The sequence below is a fragment of the Chamaea fasciata genome, unplaced genomic scaffold, assembly GCF_029207755.1.
Source record: "Chamaea fasciata isolate MVZ Bird 193981 ecotype frontalis unplaced genomic scaffold, bChaFas1.0.hap1 SCAF_4, whole genome shotgun sequence".
NCBI classification, from domain to species: domain Eukaryota; kingdom Metazoa; phylum Chordata; class Aves; order Passeriformes; family Sylviidae; genus Chamaea; species Chamaea fasciata.
This window is the reverse complement of record NW_027094089.1, coordinates 24,065,165-24,081,583: the sequence shown is the minus strand read 5'-3', so window position 1 is coordinate 24,081,583 and position 16,419 is coordinate 24,065,165. Positions and strand designations below refer to the sequence as shown.

The window sequence follows — 16,419 nt, the reverse complement described above, 5'->3', positions numbered from 1 at the left end:
GCAAATAGGGCAACTATTCTAAAGGCTTTGTTTTCAGGTGGAAGTTTTAAACCTGCCTGTTTTAAACCTCAACAGTTCTATCCCCATCCACGTACACCAGGAAGCACCACAATGATCGTGGCTTTCAGCTTCTCAGATTTTACTGCCACCTCTGCCTGGACTTGTGTTCCTATATAGCTGCATTTAACTGAGAAAACAGGCAAAACAGAGAAAGGCCGTAGTAAAGACGAACCAAACTAGAAGAATTAAGACAAGAAAATGACCACTCTGAATGAACAACTACCAACTGTATTACGGCACTACTATTTACCAAGAGAATGCATAATGTTTGCAACTTAAACTAAGGAAGATTCTGTCCTTTTGTCCCCTCTCCTAACAAGATTAGGATTGTAATATATGCAAATATGTCTAGTCTTCATGATTATGAAAGAAGTTATTAAAAAAACCCCAAATACCTGAGAAATGATTTGTCACTGACTGCATCTGTAAAATTTGAGTTCACCTAAATCACGAAACATGTTTACAGACAAGACCATTTTTCTGAATGGTTCAGGCCAGGTACCTCCTGACTACACGAACTGATGGACAAATTTCCCTGTCCTAGAAGAGAATATGCTGCCATTCAAAGGCACCTTTCTGCTTATTCTAATTCTAATAATTCCTTCATGTGTCACAAATATCTTTAGACAACATGTGTCTGCTACTAAACTTCATGATGACAGCAAGACTTAAAGTGCTTTCCTGTCAATTCAGTGAGAAGATCCCTCACCTCGGCAGTAGCAGAAAACCTACAGTGTGTGGCTGAGCAGCTATGAAAGCACCCAGAAGAAAGCAAACAGAATTATGTACATTGAAACAAGGCAGGTGCAAAGATGAGGCTCAGGTCAAAGTAGGCACCTAAATGTAGCTCCCTTTATGCCACATAGGGCAAAATCCAGTTGCCTAAACATCTGTAGCTACCTCTGACTGCCCAGGATACTCTACCTGCCTTCCAGCTTCTGTATAAAAGGCACAGGTGTGCCATCTATAAGTTTTACTCAGAATTTTTGAGTACCTAGTGGATACCCCTGTGATGAATCTGATCCTTAGGTGTCCAAGCTCCTAATAGTCAATACAGAATTAGCCAAAACAGACACTCGAACAAAGAGCAGCCAATAGAGTTGATTTAATTGCCTGAAAAGAGATGGCAATTATGTATCAGATAGCCGACCTTAAGGTATTTAAATAAAGCTCTGTAAGCTTCTGACCGTCCCAGGAAGATGCAGATGTCCTGCAGGTCCTCTGGTATCACTGGGAGCCCTGCACAGAAGTCTTGGCTGCTCGGGCATGTCTTTAATGACACTGAAGTTCTACACATGGGTTTTGGATTCAGTCTCCAGTTCTGACACTGGAGCACCAATACCCAGTGCACACATAGAGATAGACAGTTTATCATCAGTATGTAATGCACACAAAGCATCAAAGTACAACACACACCAGTAAAACAAAAGGACATCCTGATGGAAATAAAAATTGGATTGGATTTGTTTCAGAAAGGAAAATGACTAAGTCTGTTTCTTAAATATAAGTCATGCAAATAGAATATTTGAGCATAGCGGATTCATAAAATAATTTTAAAAGTTGTGATGAAAAAAGATAAATACATTTTTCAAATCCAGTTACATAAAATAACAATAACTTAAGGCTTGTTGCTGTTAAAATTTTTATTGTACAAAACCAGTTCACTCAAAATTATTTTTCTTGTGCTGTCATTAAATATGAACACCTTTCTAAACCTGTTTCAGAGGATGAATTAACATAACTGTAATCATCTGAAATGAACTCTGATCTAGCATAAAAATATGGAAAAAAACATCTCCCACTTTTTTCACTGGGAAGAAATTAATTTTGGAGCTGCTTGAGCTTATGTATTGTTTTATTAACTGAGACTAATTTCCATATTATTTCTGTATGTCCTCATTTGACTTACACTCAACAGTTGTACAGAAGGAACAAGCAAACAATATCACAACTTTCATTTTGCTTCCTTAACATATTTCAGTCTATGTCTGGAGCAATTTCCCTCAGCTGCTTCTGATGTCAGCAGGTATAGTAAACCAAAATACCTTTGGTGAATTCTGGATACAGTTTTGAACCAGCACAGTTACATTAATGTAAAATCTCAAATACAAACTGTGTATTTGTACGCAAATATAAGCTTTTATATTTCTTTCTGAATTATAATTGATACTGTACAGATGTACATCTGCTTATGATGCAGTACTCTTTCTTGTTTATGTACCTAATTAACTAAATTAAACTAAAATGTCAAAACCACACAATTCCCCATCTTCAAAGCAACCTAGAAGCCTAATTCTGCTGACAAAAAGTCTTAATTAGCAGTGAAAATGGGCCTTATGCTTTCCAATCCTGAAGGCACAAAACCCATTTACCTATGGTAATTCTGCACCTATGAGAAATTACCTTCCTGTGATTGTGGCCTTTACTTTCTTTCTGCCACTGCCTCTGTTCTGCCCTTGTCATTGTACATCAGGCAGCTCAAGGGCACGGACAGCACGTGGGTCAGCAACCCTGGTGAAGGCTGCAAATCCCAGACCTGCTCCAGCTGAATACCGGGGGCAGTGGACACTCTTGGTCACTTCAAGCATCACCCTCTCAGAGAGAGTGGGCACCCCTCTCACTTCACGCCAGCTTCTTTGCAAGAGGAGAGCATGAAAAACATGCCAAACCAATAGAAAGCCTCCGGCAGAACTGGATACCAGCCTGGAAACAGCAAATAGGTGAGTAAATGTCCAATATCTGGTCTCAAATGTTGTGCAGTTGCCTGGCCAGCTGCTGGCCTCACAGCCTTGATTCTGCCAGAAGGAAAATTGTGTGGGATTTCAGTCTGTCTAGCATGGATCTGATCCCATGGCACAAAGCCAGCTCCAAGCACTCTCTTGTAAGGCTGAACTTAAGCTTTGTTTATTTTCAAGACATAAAAGTATCACATGCAGAAGTCTATATTACTCTCGCTCAGTACTGGGCTTTGGTACAAGACTACCAAGCATATGTAATTTTTATTTCTTCTGCTGCCAGAAGAAACAGAACTACTGACATGAAATTTTTAGGGAGCCATGACACCATAGATCCTGTCCCAGACAGCATATCAGATATGGTACAAGTATAGAGCACATTTAATTAAGTTTATACGATGGTCTCAGAAAGACTTTGCTGGGCAGAGCATTGTAAGCTTGTCAGGATTCATGACCTGAGTGGGGCTGGATCCTCTTGAGAACTTTGGTACATATGAGCACATTCACATGGGAGGAAAAAAAAATGAACATGTAATAGAGACCTTGTCAAATACTCTGTCCTAAATCACAAAAGATCAGCAAATGGATATTCTTCCATGCTGTTATCTCAAATAGCCCTGTTCAATTTATACTTTCTTCTCTGACATTCTCAACTAAGCATGTGCCCAACTCAGAATGAATGTGTCAAAGAATTAGAAGCAATTTAGTCATTAGCAATCACTAAACAAAGTGATTCCCTTCACACACACACTCTTTAATAGTACAACAAATCAGGACATAAATATTTAGTACTGTGTCTTGTATTTAAGCACAGAAACAATCAAAATATTTTTAATTTTTTGCTTCTGAAGGTAAACTCATGGAAGTTACTATTTCATCAGCACAGACAAAGTCACACAAAGATGATGCTGTGGTCAAGTTTTATTTATAACACAGTTTTTTATTGCAGTTAGGACATCTGGACCACAGTTCATCTGCCAAGGATCATATAATCCTCATGTGCTCTTAAAACTCAAGAGAGAAATCAGCTGGTCCAGTAGATTGCCCTGGGGATTATTTTGGACTGTTGAATGAGTCTACTGTAAAATGCAGACATGGTGGGGGAAAGGATCAAGTCAGGACACATTATTTTTTTCTACTGGCCATTATTGGTGGCAATGAATAGAAGCTGGTACATATATATATTTGGTAAATATTAAAGAAAAAGCCTAACTAGCAGTCTTATAGGTTCTCTTTCTGATAACACAGAGGACAAGCATTTGAGCCACACACATCAAAGTAAACAAACAGAAACTTGTGTTTTGTCTATCCAAACCTGTTTGTTAATAAACAGAATGAAAAACTTTATAGAAGAATTGTCTGAGAACTGATCACCTCAATTTTAATTATTTCTTATTTCAGCTTAATGTCTCCATTAATATCAAAGTAACACCCCGTATGCCTCTCCTATACAAGATACCTAGAAATTCAAAGTATGAACTCCAAGAAAATACAGAACTGTATCAGGACACCTTTAAAATGTAAGCCAGTTATGACTACAGGCCACTGTGTCATAGCCTTTTGGCTTACTACCATATTCCAAAACTAGCACTAGAAAGGCTGATGAAACATGGCTTGCAAGTCTGTAGATGTTTAATTTGCACTCAGTAAAACTAAAGTACAGACCTAAAAAAAAAAAAAAAAAAAATTGAGAGAAGTCAGAAATTTTCATTGAAAATTGTATCACTTTATCTGGAGTTTGCTGCAAAAGCTGTTTTCATCCCACTTTTAATACCATTTCTTGACAAACTGCCCTTTCTGACTTGCTCTGCTAACACATATTTTGATTAGGAAGTCAGGAGGGGCACCTGTTTTTAGAGCTGCAGCTGCTCTGGAGCTTTGGGAGAAGCAGAGACACGTCTGCAGAAAATCAGTTATTATGGAAAACTGTTACTGCTGTCTGTTCTGAAGACCAGAACAGCACAGAGCCGACCAGGGTAAGCTGCAGTTCTTTACATAATTAGATCACAACAAGCATAAGCAGATGAATCTGACACAACATGCGAGTCCCATTGGAGTTCAGGGGTTTTGTTCAATGAGTTAAACACCAGTCCCAGCTGGCTGGTTGAGGGTACACGTTCTTTTAAAATCCCATAATCTCTACCCAAGAATTACTAAGTTTATTTCTTATGAAACTTGTTCATTTTGGCCTGAGATTCAAAGCAGATGGTCTTTAAAGGCTTACTCTGTATGCCCAGTCCTATACTAAAGATATTAATATATTAAATTTAAAATATGAATATAGTAGAAGACCTGTTTAGGAAAAAAACACCAGCTCACATCAAAAAAATGAACTCCATACAATTCCTTCATAACTTCAATACCCATGCGAATAAAATCCAGATGTGTAACACCAACGTTGATACATCATGCTTACACATCAAAAACTGTCTATTAAATTCACCTTCATTCTGCAACATGTCCCAACCTCATCCACTATATTTTAAAAAAGATTAACTGATGCATTTGTCACGTTAGGTACCTGGGTTACTGCAATCAAGAAAGTTGCAGAGTCATCAAAAATTCAGTATAAGAATGCTGTTTATATAAAGCTACATATATATATATCTACACACACAAAGGCATGGAAAGGCATCATAAAACTTACCATCACTTGCAGAAAGTGAGTCATTTGCACAGACCACTGCCAAAGTAAATAGCAGATGCCGAAGATCCATACTTCTAACTCTGTAATAACAAAAAACAGTATAAGTTTCTTTACAAGCAAATATTACTAATACTATAAGACATTTAAGCTATTATCTAGTTTTATTGAATCTTTGATTGGATTTACACCAGAAGCACATTTAGTTTATTGTTTATTACCCCATAAAGCAATACATCATCTTGCAATCTAGAACTGTAGTAAATACTGTATTTACAAGAGAAGTAGCTTATGTATCTCTAGTCCATGAAATACAGAGGGAGGAAAAATCAAGTATTGTCAATTGACAGATTGCATCTGCAAATGACTTTAAAACCTCCAAGAATGTAAACACTTACAGTCCTAGCATAAACCAGCAAACCTTTACAACTTTCCCTAAAAAGCACACTCCTCGTGTTTCTTAATTCACTTGAGCCACACATCGTACAACTCCACTGCACGATCTTGCTTTTGCTCCTGCCATAATCACCAGCATTTGGTAACAACAGTGAAGGGCAGCAACTGCTCCATGCTGGACTTGCAGACAGCGCAGACTTCTGCACAGAATGGTACCTTGCTCCCAAAACCCCCATGAGGTGTCCATAGAAAGTATGGGGAAAGTATCCACACCATGGATTATGACCTGACCATTTATAGCCACGGAGACCTTCAAAACTAAAGCTACAACACACAAATAAAGCTACAAGCTAAAATAAGCATGGATGCTGAAACAAATCAGGCAGCATTTTTTTGTTCTGTGACACCAAATTAGCAGGATAAACAGACACCTTGCTCAGAGAGGCAGCAGAGTGAGAACATCTCCACTTCCTCATCTGACTGCAAATTGGTATGACAGACCTTGATTCTACACTGGACTATTTTCATTTAGAGATCTCCTTTCTTTATCTAACAGGAGATTAAATCCCAAGTGTATAACCAACCAAGCCAACTAATGAGTAACAATCTCTAAGTAGGTGTTATCAAGTAACAATTCATGCTATCAAATCTGGGTGTCAAAAACTAGTCAGTTTCTTAGTAAAGTTATCAAAGTTTGAATTAGATTAAAGACCATAAAACACAAGAATGCAGAGAATGTAAAGCTATAGTAATGCTGAACTTAAAAGGTAATTCCCTCAATTTTCTTATACTAAGAGAACAGAATGATTTAAAAAAAAACAAAATTATTACTAACTCCAGATTTCTCATCCATGCTGTTCAGTACAAAACTTGAAAATCAGAAGGTATTTTCCCACATCCTCCTTAAACTGCTCAATAATTATCAGATTTCAGGCTCAATATAAGTGGCATTTACTGAAACTGCTCTGGACTAGCAGAACATAAGACAGACCTGAAAAGACAAGCCAGGAAATGCTCCCCACAGCACACATATCACGACAAGGATGCTGCTGGGCATCACCCAGACAAGCTTGGGCCAGCCTGAGTGGGCATGGGACTGCTACATGAAGAGAAGAGCTGCAGGAACTCTTTGGACTGGCCAGGTGCCAGCAGGACTTTTCTCTCACCAAGTGGACATGGGTCACTCCAAAGAGGGGGACAGAAGGAGGGATGGAGTGAGGGAGGAAGAAAGAAAGGAAGAAAGGAGGAAAGGAATAAAGGAGGAAAGGAAGAGAAGTGCTTTAGTGAGGATTTGGGGCAGTGTGGCAGTGAGACAACTTGGGGAGCAGGACCAGGAGAAGTGACAACTGCAGCTGTTGGAATGCACAGACTTGGGACAAAGCTAATAACGTAAACCACAGGCCAACAATCCTTCTGATCCTCAGAAGAGGAGACACACTGCCACAGTACAAGGTTCATTCAAGATCAGCTACATTTTCAGGTAGCTCAACTTGTCCCCCTGCTTCATCTGTACTCTTGTTTAAAGGATTCTTTTTATCTGTTATTAATAAATCTACTACAAAAATGTGCCTCTGTGTTCGTCAAATCCTCTCCTCTTACACAACTTCTACCCCATCAGTACATTCTCCCCCTCAGCTTTTCCACTTTTTTATTAAAGTTTTACTTTCTCTTTCACAGGCCTGAGCATGTCACTCTATTTACAACTCTCCTACCAACCAGGCATCCTGCGCTGCCTTCCTGTTCACACTTTCCTGTTCTCCCACATTCACCAGCCTCTGCTGATCTTCCAACTTTTCCAAGCCTTTCCAAGTTCTTCCTGCCTAGTAACAGCCCCAAGAGAAGACCAAACCCTCACAGGAGTCCTTCTGTGAGAACAAATGTGATCAGAATCCATCATTCAGAGCACACTGTTTCATTTTTCACGAACACTGAACAGCTCTTGTGGGAGCAGGGTAGGTCCCCAGAGGCAGCTGTCACAGCATGACTATCCCTTCCATCCCTGCACACCTGACTGGTGGCCATCTCATCTTCCTTCCAAGAAGAGTGGTTTGACAGCTGAAGCACTGACCCAGGAGCCTGGAAACACATCACAGAGGTCAACAAACACACTGCACTTAAGGTCTTGTTATTGCAGAGGAAAACAATCCTCTTCCATTACTGCTGTTCCCTCTTGCAGTGGCAGACTTGTTTACATACCTGCAGCACAGTGAACTCCATCAGGAGATTGTTCCAGGTAAAATGAATCCATAAACATCTATAGTAGTGAACCTGTTTGCAGACCGGTTTTATCAGGACTCCCCAAAGACACAGCCCAGCAGCAGACCTGGGGCAGCACAGGCATGGGAATGAGGAGTCAGGGTGGCGGGGAGGGCACGGCCATACTCCAGCAGCAGCTATTACTTGTTTAAGATCAGTTCTACAACCATTGGGAAACTCCCTGCTCAGCCACAGACCTTGACTAAAACAACCAGCTGTCTGAAACAGGACACAGGATTAATTTGCATTCCTAAACCTCAGAGATGAATAAAGTTGCTGCTTCATCCCTTGCCCTTTTGCTAGTAAAATGCAGTATAGAAACAAATGATGCTTCTTCAGTGGACTCACAAATGCCAGAATCTCAGCAACACAAAACACTGTCTAGGCTCTGCCTAAAACCACATGGGATATCCCACTGAGCTATCCATTCAGACAAGTTGTGTCTGCGAAAAACATTCAACTGGCATACTCTGAACATACCCAATATAGACAGGACTGAGCTCAAAACCAGTAACTATTCTCATCTGAAAATATGGATGCATCATGCTCCACCCTTTGTGCAAGAGTCTCTGTAAAAGGCCAAGTTGTGCTATCTCCTTGGAGCTGCAACCCAGAGCCCTTGGGACAGGGCTTGTACCCAAGGCCTCACCCAGGCAAATGGAGCTCTGCATGGGATGTGAGGCACCAGGGACGTGGCCTCTGCATCCAGCACAAACTCCAAAAGCTCGGCTGGGCTGCAGTTATGGCAGCTACTTCTAGTAGTATTTGAGATTAAGTGAGAGCTACACTGCCATGGCTCCAGTCTCATGGGAGAAAATCTGGTGGAAAGCAGGAGCTGCCCCATTATGATACCACTTTTGGTGGTACAGAATAAAAATTCTGAGAGAAGGGTCCTCTGAAGTGCCACCTGCATCACCATCAGAAAACTACTGCCTTACAGAAAGTTCTCAAAGATCTGTTCCATAATGACTCACTGCCTTTTCTCTAAGGCACTCCTGTGAGCTTGCTGTGCATAGGAACAGTATTATCCAGAGGCTTCAGTGTTAACCTAGCAGGAGACAGCTTCTCTGTAGGCATTAAGACAAACCTGACCTTTTACAATCCAGTAGTATTTACCTCCCAACACTTACTCTATGTGCCTATGAAAGACAAATGGCACTAATAAAGTGCCTCTTATTCAACAGAAAAAAACCCAAACCCTTCAACTGTCTGTAACATACTCTATTGTAAAGAATAATATTCTATGTCTTACCCAACTCCAGCAGTTTGTAAAAATGAACAGAGTTAAAATCAGGAAAAAAAAATTTACAGCAGCTGACTGTCCTCAAGCCAGCTGAAACTTGACCACAGAAACATTTGGCTAGAGGTCAGCTCAGGCTAATTACTTCAGTACAGAAAGGGAGCCAGGAGTTATAAAAAGGAGAAAAAAATATCTTGGCCCCTTTCTATAGCAAAGTTGGAGTAAGGTCAACCACAAGTGAATTTAAACACAACATCTCTCCAGTGGGATGTGGACAGAGTCAGCATAAACAGGCGAAAGTGGGCTAAGCAGATCCCTGAGAAAAGAAACAATTTAGTCACAACACACTGAGTTGTTTGCATTTGCTCTGATCAGGTAAAAATGTTAACACTCAAAGTTAACTAGAAGGAGTCTTGCTTATAAACAAAACTTGTTTGAAGTGAGACCCTGACCTTTACAAAGTTTTTGAACCTGAAAGGACTAGAAGGTAGGAGAAGGCCAAGGACATTGAACTGCACCTATTATGGCCTTCTGCTTTTGCCACCACCATTAACTCAGGGTACTCTGAATATGAGAGTTTCCCCCCAGTAACCTCTTCCAGTTTAGCATTGCTTGCCTGTTAGCCGCCGCAAAGCACGCCAAGCAGAAGCTGGGCCGCTATTCTGCCTCGCCTTCAACTCCTTTGGCGCTGCTCCTCTTGCTGCAGCGTGACCCTGCACCCCCTGCGCTGCCGGGACATCCTGCCCCTGCCTGCCGGGACACCCTGCCATCCCAGCTACCAGCCCGAGACTTTTCCACTGTTCCAGCTTAGTGCTCTGAAGACCCTGCAAGGACACCGAAACCAAACTGCCCTGGGTTTTGTAAAACAAAGCCCTCAAAGTTCTTAGTACTGTTATCGTTTGTCATTAATGCTGTAGTTGTTTGGTGGGGGGGGGAGTTTTTTTTTGTGTTTGTTTGCTTTGTATTACATACTAGTAAAGAACTACTATTCCTATTTCCCAAATCTTTGCCAAAAAGCCTCTGATTGTAATTTTACCTAGCAGATACCTGTCTTCCTAAACCAAGACATTGCCATAGTAGCATCTCTGCAGCTAGAACAAAACAAAGGGTAGCCTCTCTGCTGCAAACCAAACCACAAAATTACTAGGTGAAGGATTAATCTGAAGATTTTGCCATACACTGCTGTTTCATCATTCCAATAGATCATGAAGAGGCAAGAGGACAAGAGAGTGCCATGCATGTGAATGTACACCAGCAGATCCACCACCAAACAAGTGCTGAGAAGGGAACATAACTCCAGCCTCTCCAGGTCTGTCCTGAATCTTCTTTATTGCAACTACCAAATATGTGTGCATGTACTTGTGCAGAATTTTTCTGTGTGGAAGGCCTTTATTTTTCACAGTGTGAAAATAACTTATGTGTCCACTAACAGTGTGGACATTTCTTAAAAGTTATTTCAGGGCATGACCAGTGACACCAAGAGGTAATCTTTCTGTGCTTGCCTAAAAACATTCACATCACTTTGTCTGATCATGCATAGCTGAAATCACTTTGCCTGCATGCCCTCATTCCCCTGAGTGCCAACAGGATGGAGTCATGCTGCAACTGAAATTAGTTTTAGCCCTTCCGATCAACACAATCTACACCTGCAATGGACTTAAAGCCTTCTTCCCTTGCTTGCTGGTATTATGGTTTGATTAACTCATCAGCAGCCCTTGGACAAGTGCCTGTTTACACAGAGCCCTTGTCAGGGCTCTATACTCAGACACAGTAAGAAACAGAAATAACAAATTGTCTCAGCTGATACATGTAACACTCCATTCACCTATTGCATACTGTTATCCTGGATATAAAAAGAAAGATAAAAAGAATGATATAAAGAGGAATGATACCACAGAATGTGGTATTATGTACTCCAAATTAGAAAACTAACCAACCAAAAACCTCATAAAGGGCACATTTCACTAAAAAAAAAAAAAAAAAATCAAAACTTTAACAACAAAAGAAACAGAGAGTTGTGCTTACTGTGCATGTTTTAATCAAAATTTGAGGACAATGAGAAAATACACTATAAATACAAACTAAACCTATAGAACCAAGGCAACTTCGTATTATTAATTAGGTCCTTGTGTCAGCTAAATAATTTATAGTGATTTCAAGTGTTAAAATGTTAAAATTGCAATATTGAATTAATTGCTCACTTGGGGTTTAATTTTTTTTTTCCTACAAAAGCTTCTAATTTTGGAAGAGAGAGTATATGAAATTTTAATTTCAACACCCAGTTTATTTCTTTCTCTATTTTAAGAGACACCTTTAGTGCTTTTAGTTGGTTTCTTTTTCCTGTGGATTGATGTGTCTGTTAACTACTCTGATTTAAACTTGTAACAGGCCAAATGATTATCAGTTCTTTTATGTGGTTAAGGAGCCCTTCAGTGAATCCATATTTGGACATTGCTCTGGGCTTGTACTAAAAGCTCTTTAAAGTCACTCTCTTAAAACCTGGCTAAGAAGTGTAAGGATAGCTGTGGCACATGGTGTATTACTTCTTAATTTACAATAAAAATTGCTGTACTTTGACTGCAGGAACCTACTGGAATAGGTACACAGAAGGAGGATCTCAGCTCTAACATTAGTAGATCTCTCCATCAGAAAAAAAATTCCTAAAGGAGGATTGGAATTACAGTCTTAAATTTCTATCTACTACACAGATAGAAAAATTTGAACTTGGAAAAGACTTAATTGCTGTGTTTGCCTGTCAGCCCCCAAAACAGATCAAAGCAGTGAAATAGATGCATCTCAGATGAAAGTGCAAACATTTAGCTGCATAACATGCAGATGTGAATTGCTGAGCACATACTCAGCTTTACATATAATTGTATCATTAAGGAAGATTCAGGCCCATTTATGAGCATGGTAATTTTTTCAAGCTAGAAACACTTTCTCAACTATACTACTAATTCTTCCAAGACTTCTTTTTGTTTGTTTCTTTGCTTGTTTGTTTTTGTTTTGGTTGGTTGAGGGGTTGGGGTTTTTTTTTGGTTTTAATTTTTAGTTATTATTAGTATTTAGATAGCAGTCATCCAAAAGACAAAATTCTGCTCTTTGCTTTGTTATTTGTACAACGAATTGCAAAGAAAAGTGCCAGAATTTCTTTAAATAAGCAAATGCATATTCCAGTCTGAAGAAATATAATGCATCCATTTAATGCCCAATACCATGGCAAGAAAGCAAAGAGAAATATCTAAGTCTGTATCTAGAACCAACACCCTAGTAATCTGTACCAAAAAGAAGTGTTTTTACTCAAAAAACTTTCACTGAGATAATTATTCATGCTTTACATAAAGAGATTAAATGGTATTTCCAGGTCTGTAAAAAAATTTTGTGCAAGTGTAAAAAAACCCCAAACCACAAAGCAAAAGCTCTTCAGTGTCTTGCCAGCATTGACATTCAAATCCTGTCAGGACTACAGCAGTGTGGACACAGTCCAGCTAAGCAGTAAGAAACATCTGATTTCAAGCAGGCAAGATTATATACTTAACATGAGAATATGGCTAAGTAATTCTCTTAGCACTGTGAGAGAGCTTAGCACCTCACAGAAATTAGGAAAAAATAATGAAGCATAGGAATCACAGTGCAAAGCACCCTGTGTGACACCACTGGGAGTTCAGGATGGAGCACGAGGGGAAAAAAACCTAGGATTAATTTTTTGCTTGATAATAAACAACCATGTGCTGTTGGATCATCACTACACAGGAGGTCAGTTCCACTGTTCAGTCAGTATTATCTCCTCAAGCTTTCTCCTGTGTGCCAGTATCTGCACTATCACTCAAAAAACATACTACCTGGTACTTGGGCAAATATAGTCAGTTAGGTTTCAGCACACATCATAAATAAATCCACATCTGATCTCTTGGAGCTCTTCTGTAACATGAAAACCCTGCTCCCTCTGATTTCCTTAAATTGCTCTTTGAAGTCTGTAAGGCAGGTTTGAGTTCAAGGTGATTGGAAGAAATTGAGGATGCTCTGTGCAAAAATGCTCGGCTACAACCCAATTCTGTTACACTGGAGATCACCTGGAGTTTCATAATTTTGGAACAGTTTGGCAACAGCCAGTCATTTTTGCTCAAAGAGCAATTTCAGGAAATCAGAGAGAGCAGGCTTTTAATTTTAAATAGTATTTATATATAAAAAAAACATTTCTTCTAGGAGAAAAGAATCTTCAAGAAGTTGTAAAATTTAAGTTCAAGGCCTGGTATTTACCCTAGACTAATGGAATTACTTAACAGTTCATTATCATGGGACAAATTAATTATATGGTTTAATCACACACTAAATTATTCGTGTGCTCCTAATCAGATTAAAGACTACATAACAGAGCCTGTATGGCATTTAGGAAGTCATTAACTTAAATAGCACAGTAAGTGAAAGCCAGTAAATGACAGAAAATGCATTTCTGAGTGCATTTCTGGATGGCTACTCAGGACTCCAAGCACTCACATATTTACTAGCAGTTGGTCTGCAGAAAAGAATAATCTTCTTGACAGAAGGATTAACAGTAATCAGTGCATTTTAATTTAGTGCGGTTTTGTATGTCCTGCAGCTTATCTAAGTTTAAGATATGATGTATATTCATTTATTTTGAATCTGTAATATGCAGACTGAAGCCAACTTTGAATTTCAGTTAAACTGATATAGAATTAGCATATGAGCATACCTATTCAATGCAATTGTTTTTCCACAATAACTGCAAGCAAAATTATCTATTTAAGAAAATCTGTGTTAATGAGAAGCAGTATGGTAGGCTTTCCATGTGAGCTCTCTAAGCTCATACCAGCACTGTTCTCTCCCCTATTTGCTGCTGATTTGGTGCTTTGAGTCCACACAAGAATAAATAAATGGTGGGCACCTACCAAAACGTAGTTTACTGCATCCACCAACTGCTTAAAGTGCTCCATACAGACATATAGAGTGATTTGGAGCTAGATCCTTGACTGTGAAAATCAGCACAAAGTTGAAAGAAATACCAAATGAAACCAGCAAGTGGAGAAGATCATTCAGTATTTTTAATAAATGCAGTGCTGCCAAAACAAGTTTTCATGAGGTAAGAAATAACCTGTGAAGAAAAGTTGATCTCTATTCAAACCTTTCATAAAATTATTTAGAAGTCTGTTAACTTCTGCCTCCACTTGCGCTGTAAGACCCAGAATACAAAATACCTAACTCTGAAATTTAAAGTATATTTTGATAAAGCATCTCACATAGAGAAAAACTACGCCCACGTTTAGCAAAATGGCTTAAAAACATGAGCATTTTTAGATACCATCCAAACAGGATCTCTAAAACCTTTATACTGAAACAATCACGTCTGATACACATTTTTGTGATACTGCTGTTGATGGCACCTTTTAGGCCAAGAGCTGTAGGCGGAATGCTGCTAATATTTAATTGCAGATTTTTCCAAGGCTAGAGTGTCTAGTATTTCCAAATATAGGAAGACTGACTAATTACTGACAGAATTTACTGAAAGCCAATCTAATGTACAAACTGTGCACATGGCTAGATTTTTCATGGGCTTCAAGTAATTCTTCCAATTCACATTTTATAACATACCATGGCATTATTTTAACTGTTTCAGTTATCACAGGTCCTGAAAGAATTCTTCTCAAGGAAGCAGCACAAGTGGGGTCTGGTTTGTGTCCACATGCTTGCACACACTTAACACACACATGCAAACAGGCCTGTTGGTGTTTTGACAAAACCTGAAGGTGTACCTTCACAAACGCTCAGGTCATTATTTATATCCTCTATCTATCTATCTATCTATCTATCTATCTATCTATCTATCTATCTATCTATCTATCTATCTATCTACTGAATATTTATATATGAGAGGGGGAGATTCCATCCTGTGAGGCAGATGAGTACAGGTTAGAAGACAAAAGATCTGATGAGCAAGAAGTACGGGATGGCTCATGGAAAGCCTGTTTCCCTGCACTGCAGAGGCAGAAGGGTATGTGATGGGATCTAGAACAGCTTTGAAATGTGACTGATTATTAAGGAAGTGGAGACAAGTTTGGATTGCTCACTGAGTGATGAAGCCAGCCTGCCTTTTAAGGGGAATAATCCAAACAGACATCCCTGGTAACCTCTAGAGTTAATGACCTACTGAACACTTACTAGTTTAGAGAGTTTACCTCCTAGTAAATGTGCTGGGCACTTGCAGCTATCACAGCACTACAATGACGGCTTTGTCTGCAATGGAGACAAAATGGAGAAATGCCAGGCTGTGGTTAGAAATGCACATTGGAAACTGACACAGAGCTTTGTCCCAATGCCCATCATTTCCTTTAAGAAAACTTTACTGATGAAGAAATTAAGAAGTGTCTGTAAAATAAGCCACAGAAACAACCATATTAATTTTAAAGGCAATTTGACAGATCTATTTCTAAAAGGTATTTTAATGAAGACAGATAATATTTTCCATCGGCAAATCCTGAAGCAGTCTGCAGCAGGAGTCAGTGGCATTATCCAGTTAGGGAAAGAGACACACTAGGAAGAGGAACAGCTTGTCTGTGTTTACACTACAGTCGAGCAGCAGAATAATGCATGGACTGCAACCCCCCCCCCGCTTACTTACCACAGAATATTGCAGTCTTGTGGATACACTGCCCGCCATCTCAACAGCACAAAATAAAGCTGTAGTGGATTAAAAAATACCAAACCCAAAACCAAACCCAACAAACTGACATTTGCATTAAGACAGAAAGAATTGCAATTAAAAGAAAGAAAAACTCATCTAAAACACTCAAGCAACTAGAAAAACCTTCTTAATAAGTGTATAGTTCTTTCACAAACAGTAGGAATGAACTGTGCCCTTTAGATGTGGTAACACCAATGTAGTGGAGTAGGTAAGTGGCTAGTAAGCCTATCATACCGTGTATACCACTTTTCAAACGTCAGATAGAAAAGCAGTCATAGTTCAGCATTGCAACCTTTGATTTCAGACACATAAAACACATGAACTTTGTACTGATCAGCTCAAAAATGGGATACTATGCAACAAACAGGTACTACAAGCAACAGAGCTG

General features: G+C 39.3%; 1 protein-coding gene across 2 annotated transcripts in view; it reads right to left on the bottom strand.

Moving 5' to 3' along the window:
* The window catches only part of GHR (growth hormone receptor), a 119,420-nt gene that overhangs the window by 59,086 nt on the left and 43,915 nt on the right, over nt 1-16,419 (bottom strand). For both annotated transcript variants that reach the window (XM_066181097.1, XM_066181099.1), the window contains one exon: nt 5,443-5,522. In XM_066181097.1, coding sequence (XP_066037194.1) covers nt 5,443-5,512 — 70 coding nt within the window. In that variant the 5' untranslated portion in view covers nt 5,513-5,522. The remainder of the gene's footprint in view (nt 1-5,442; nt 5,523-16,419) is intronic.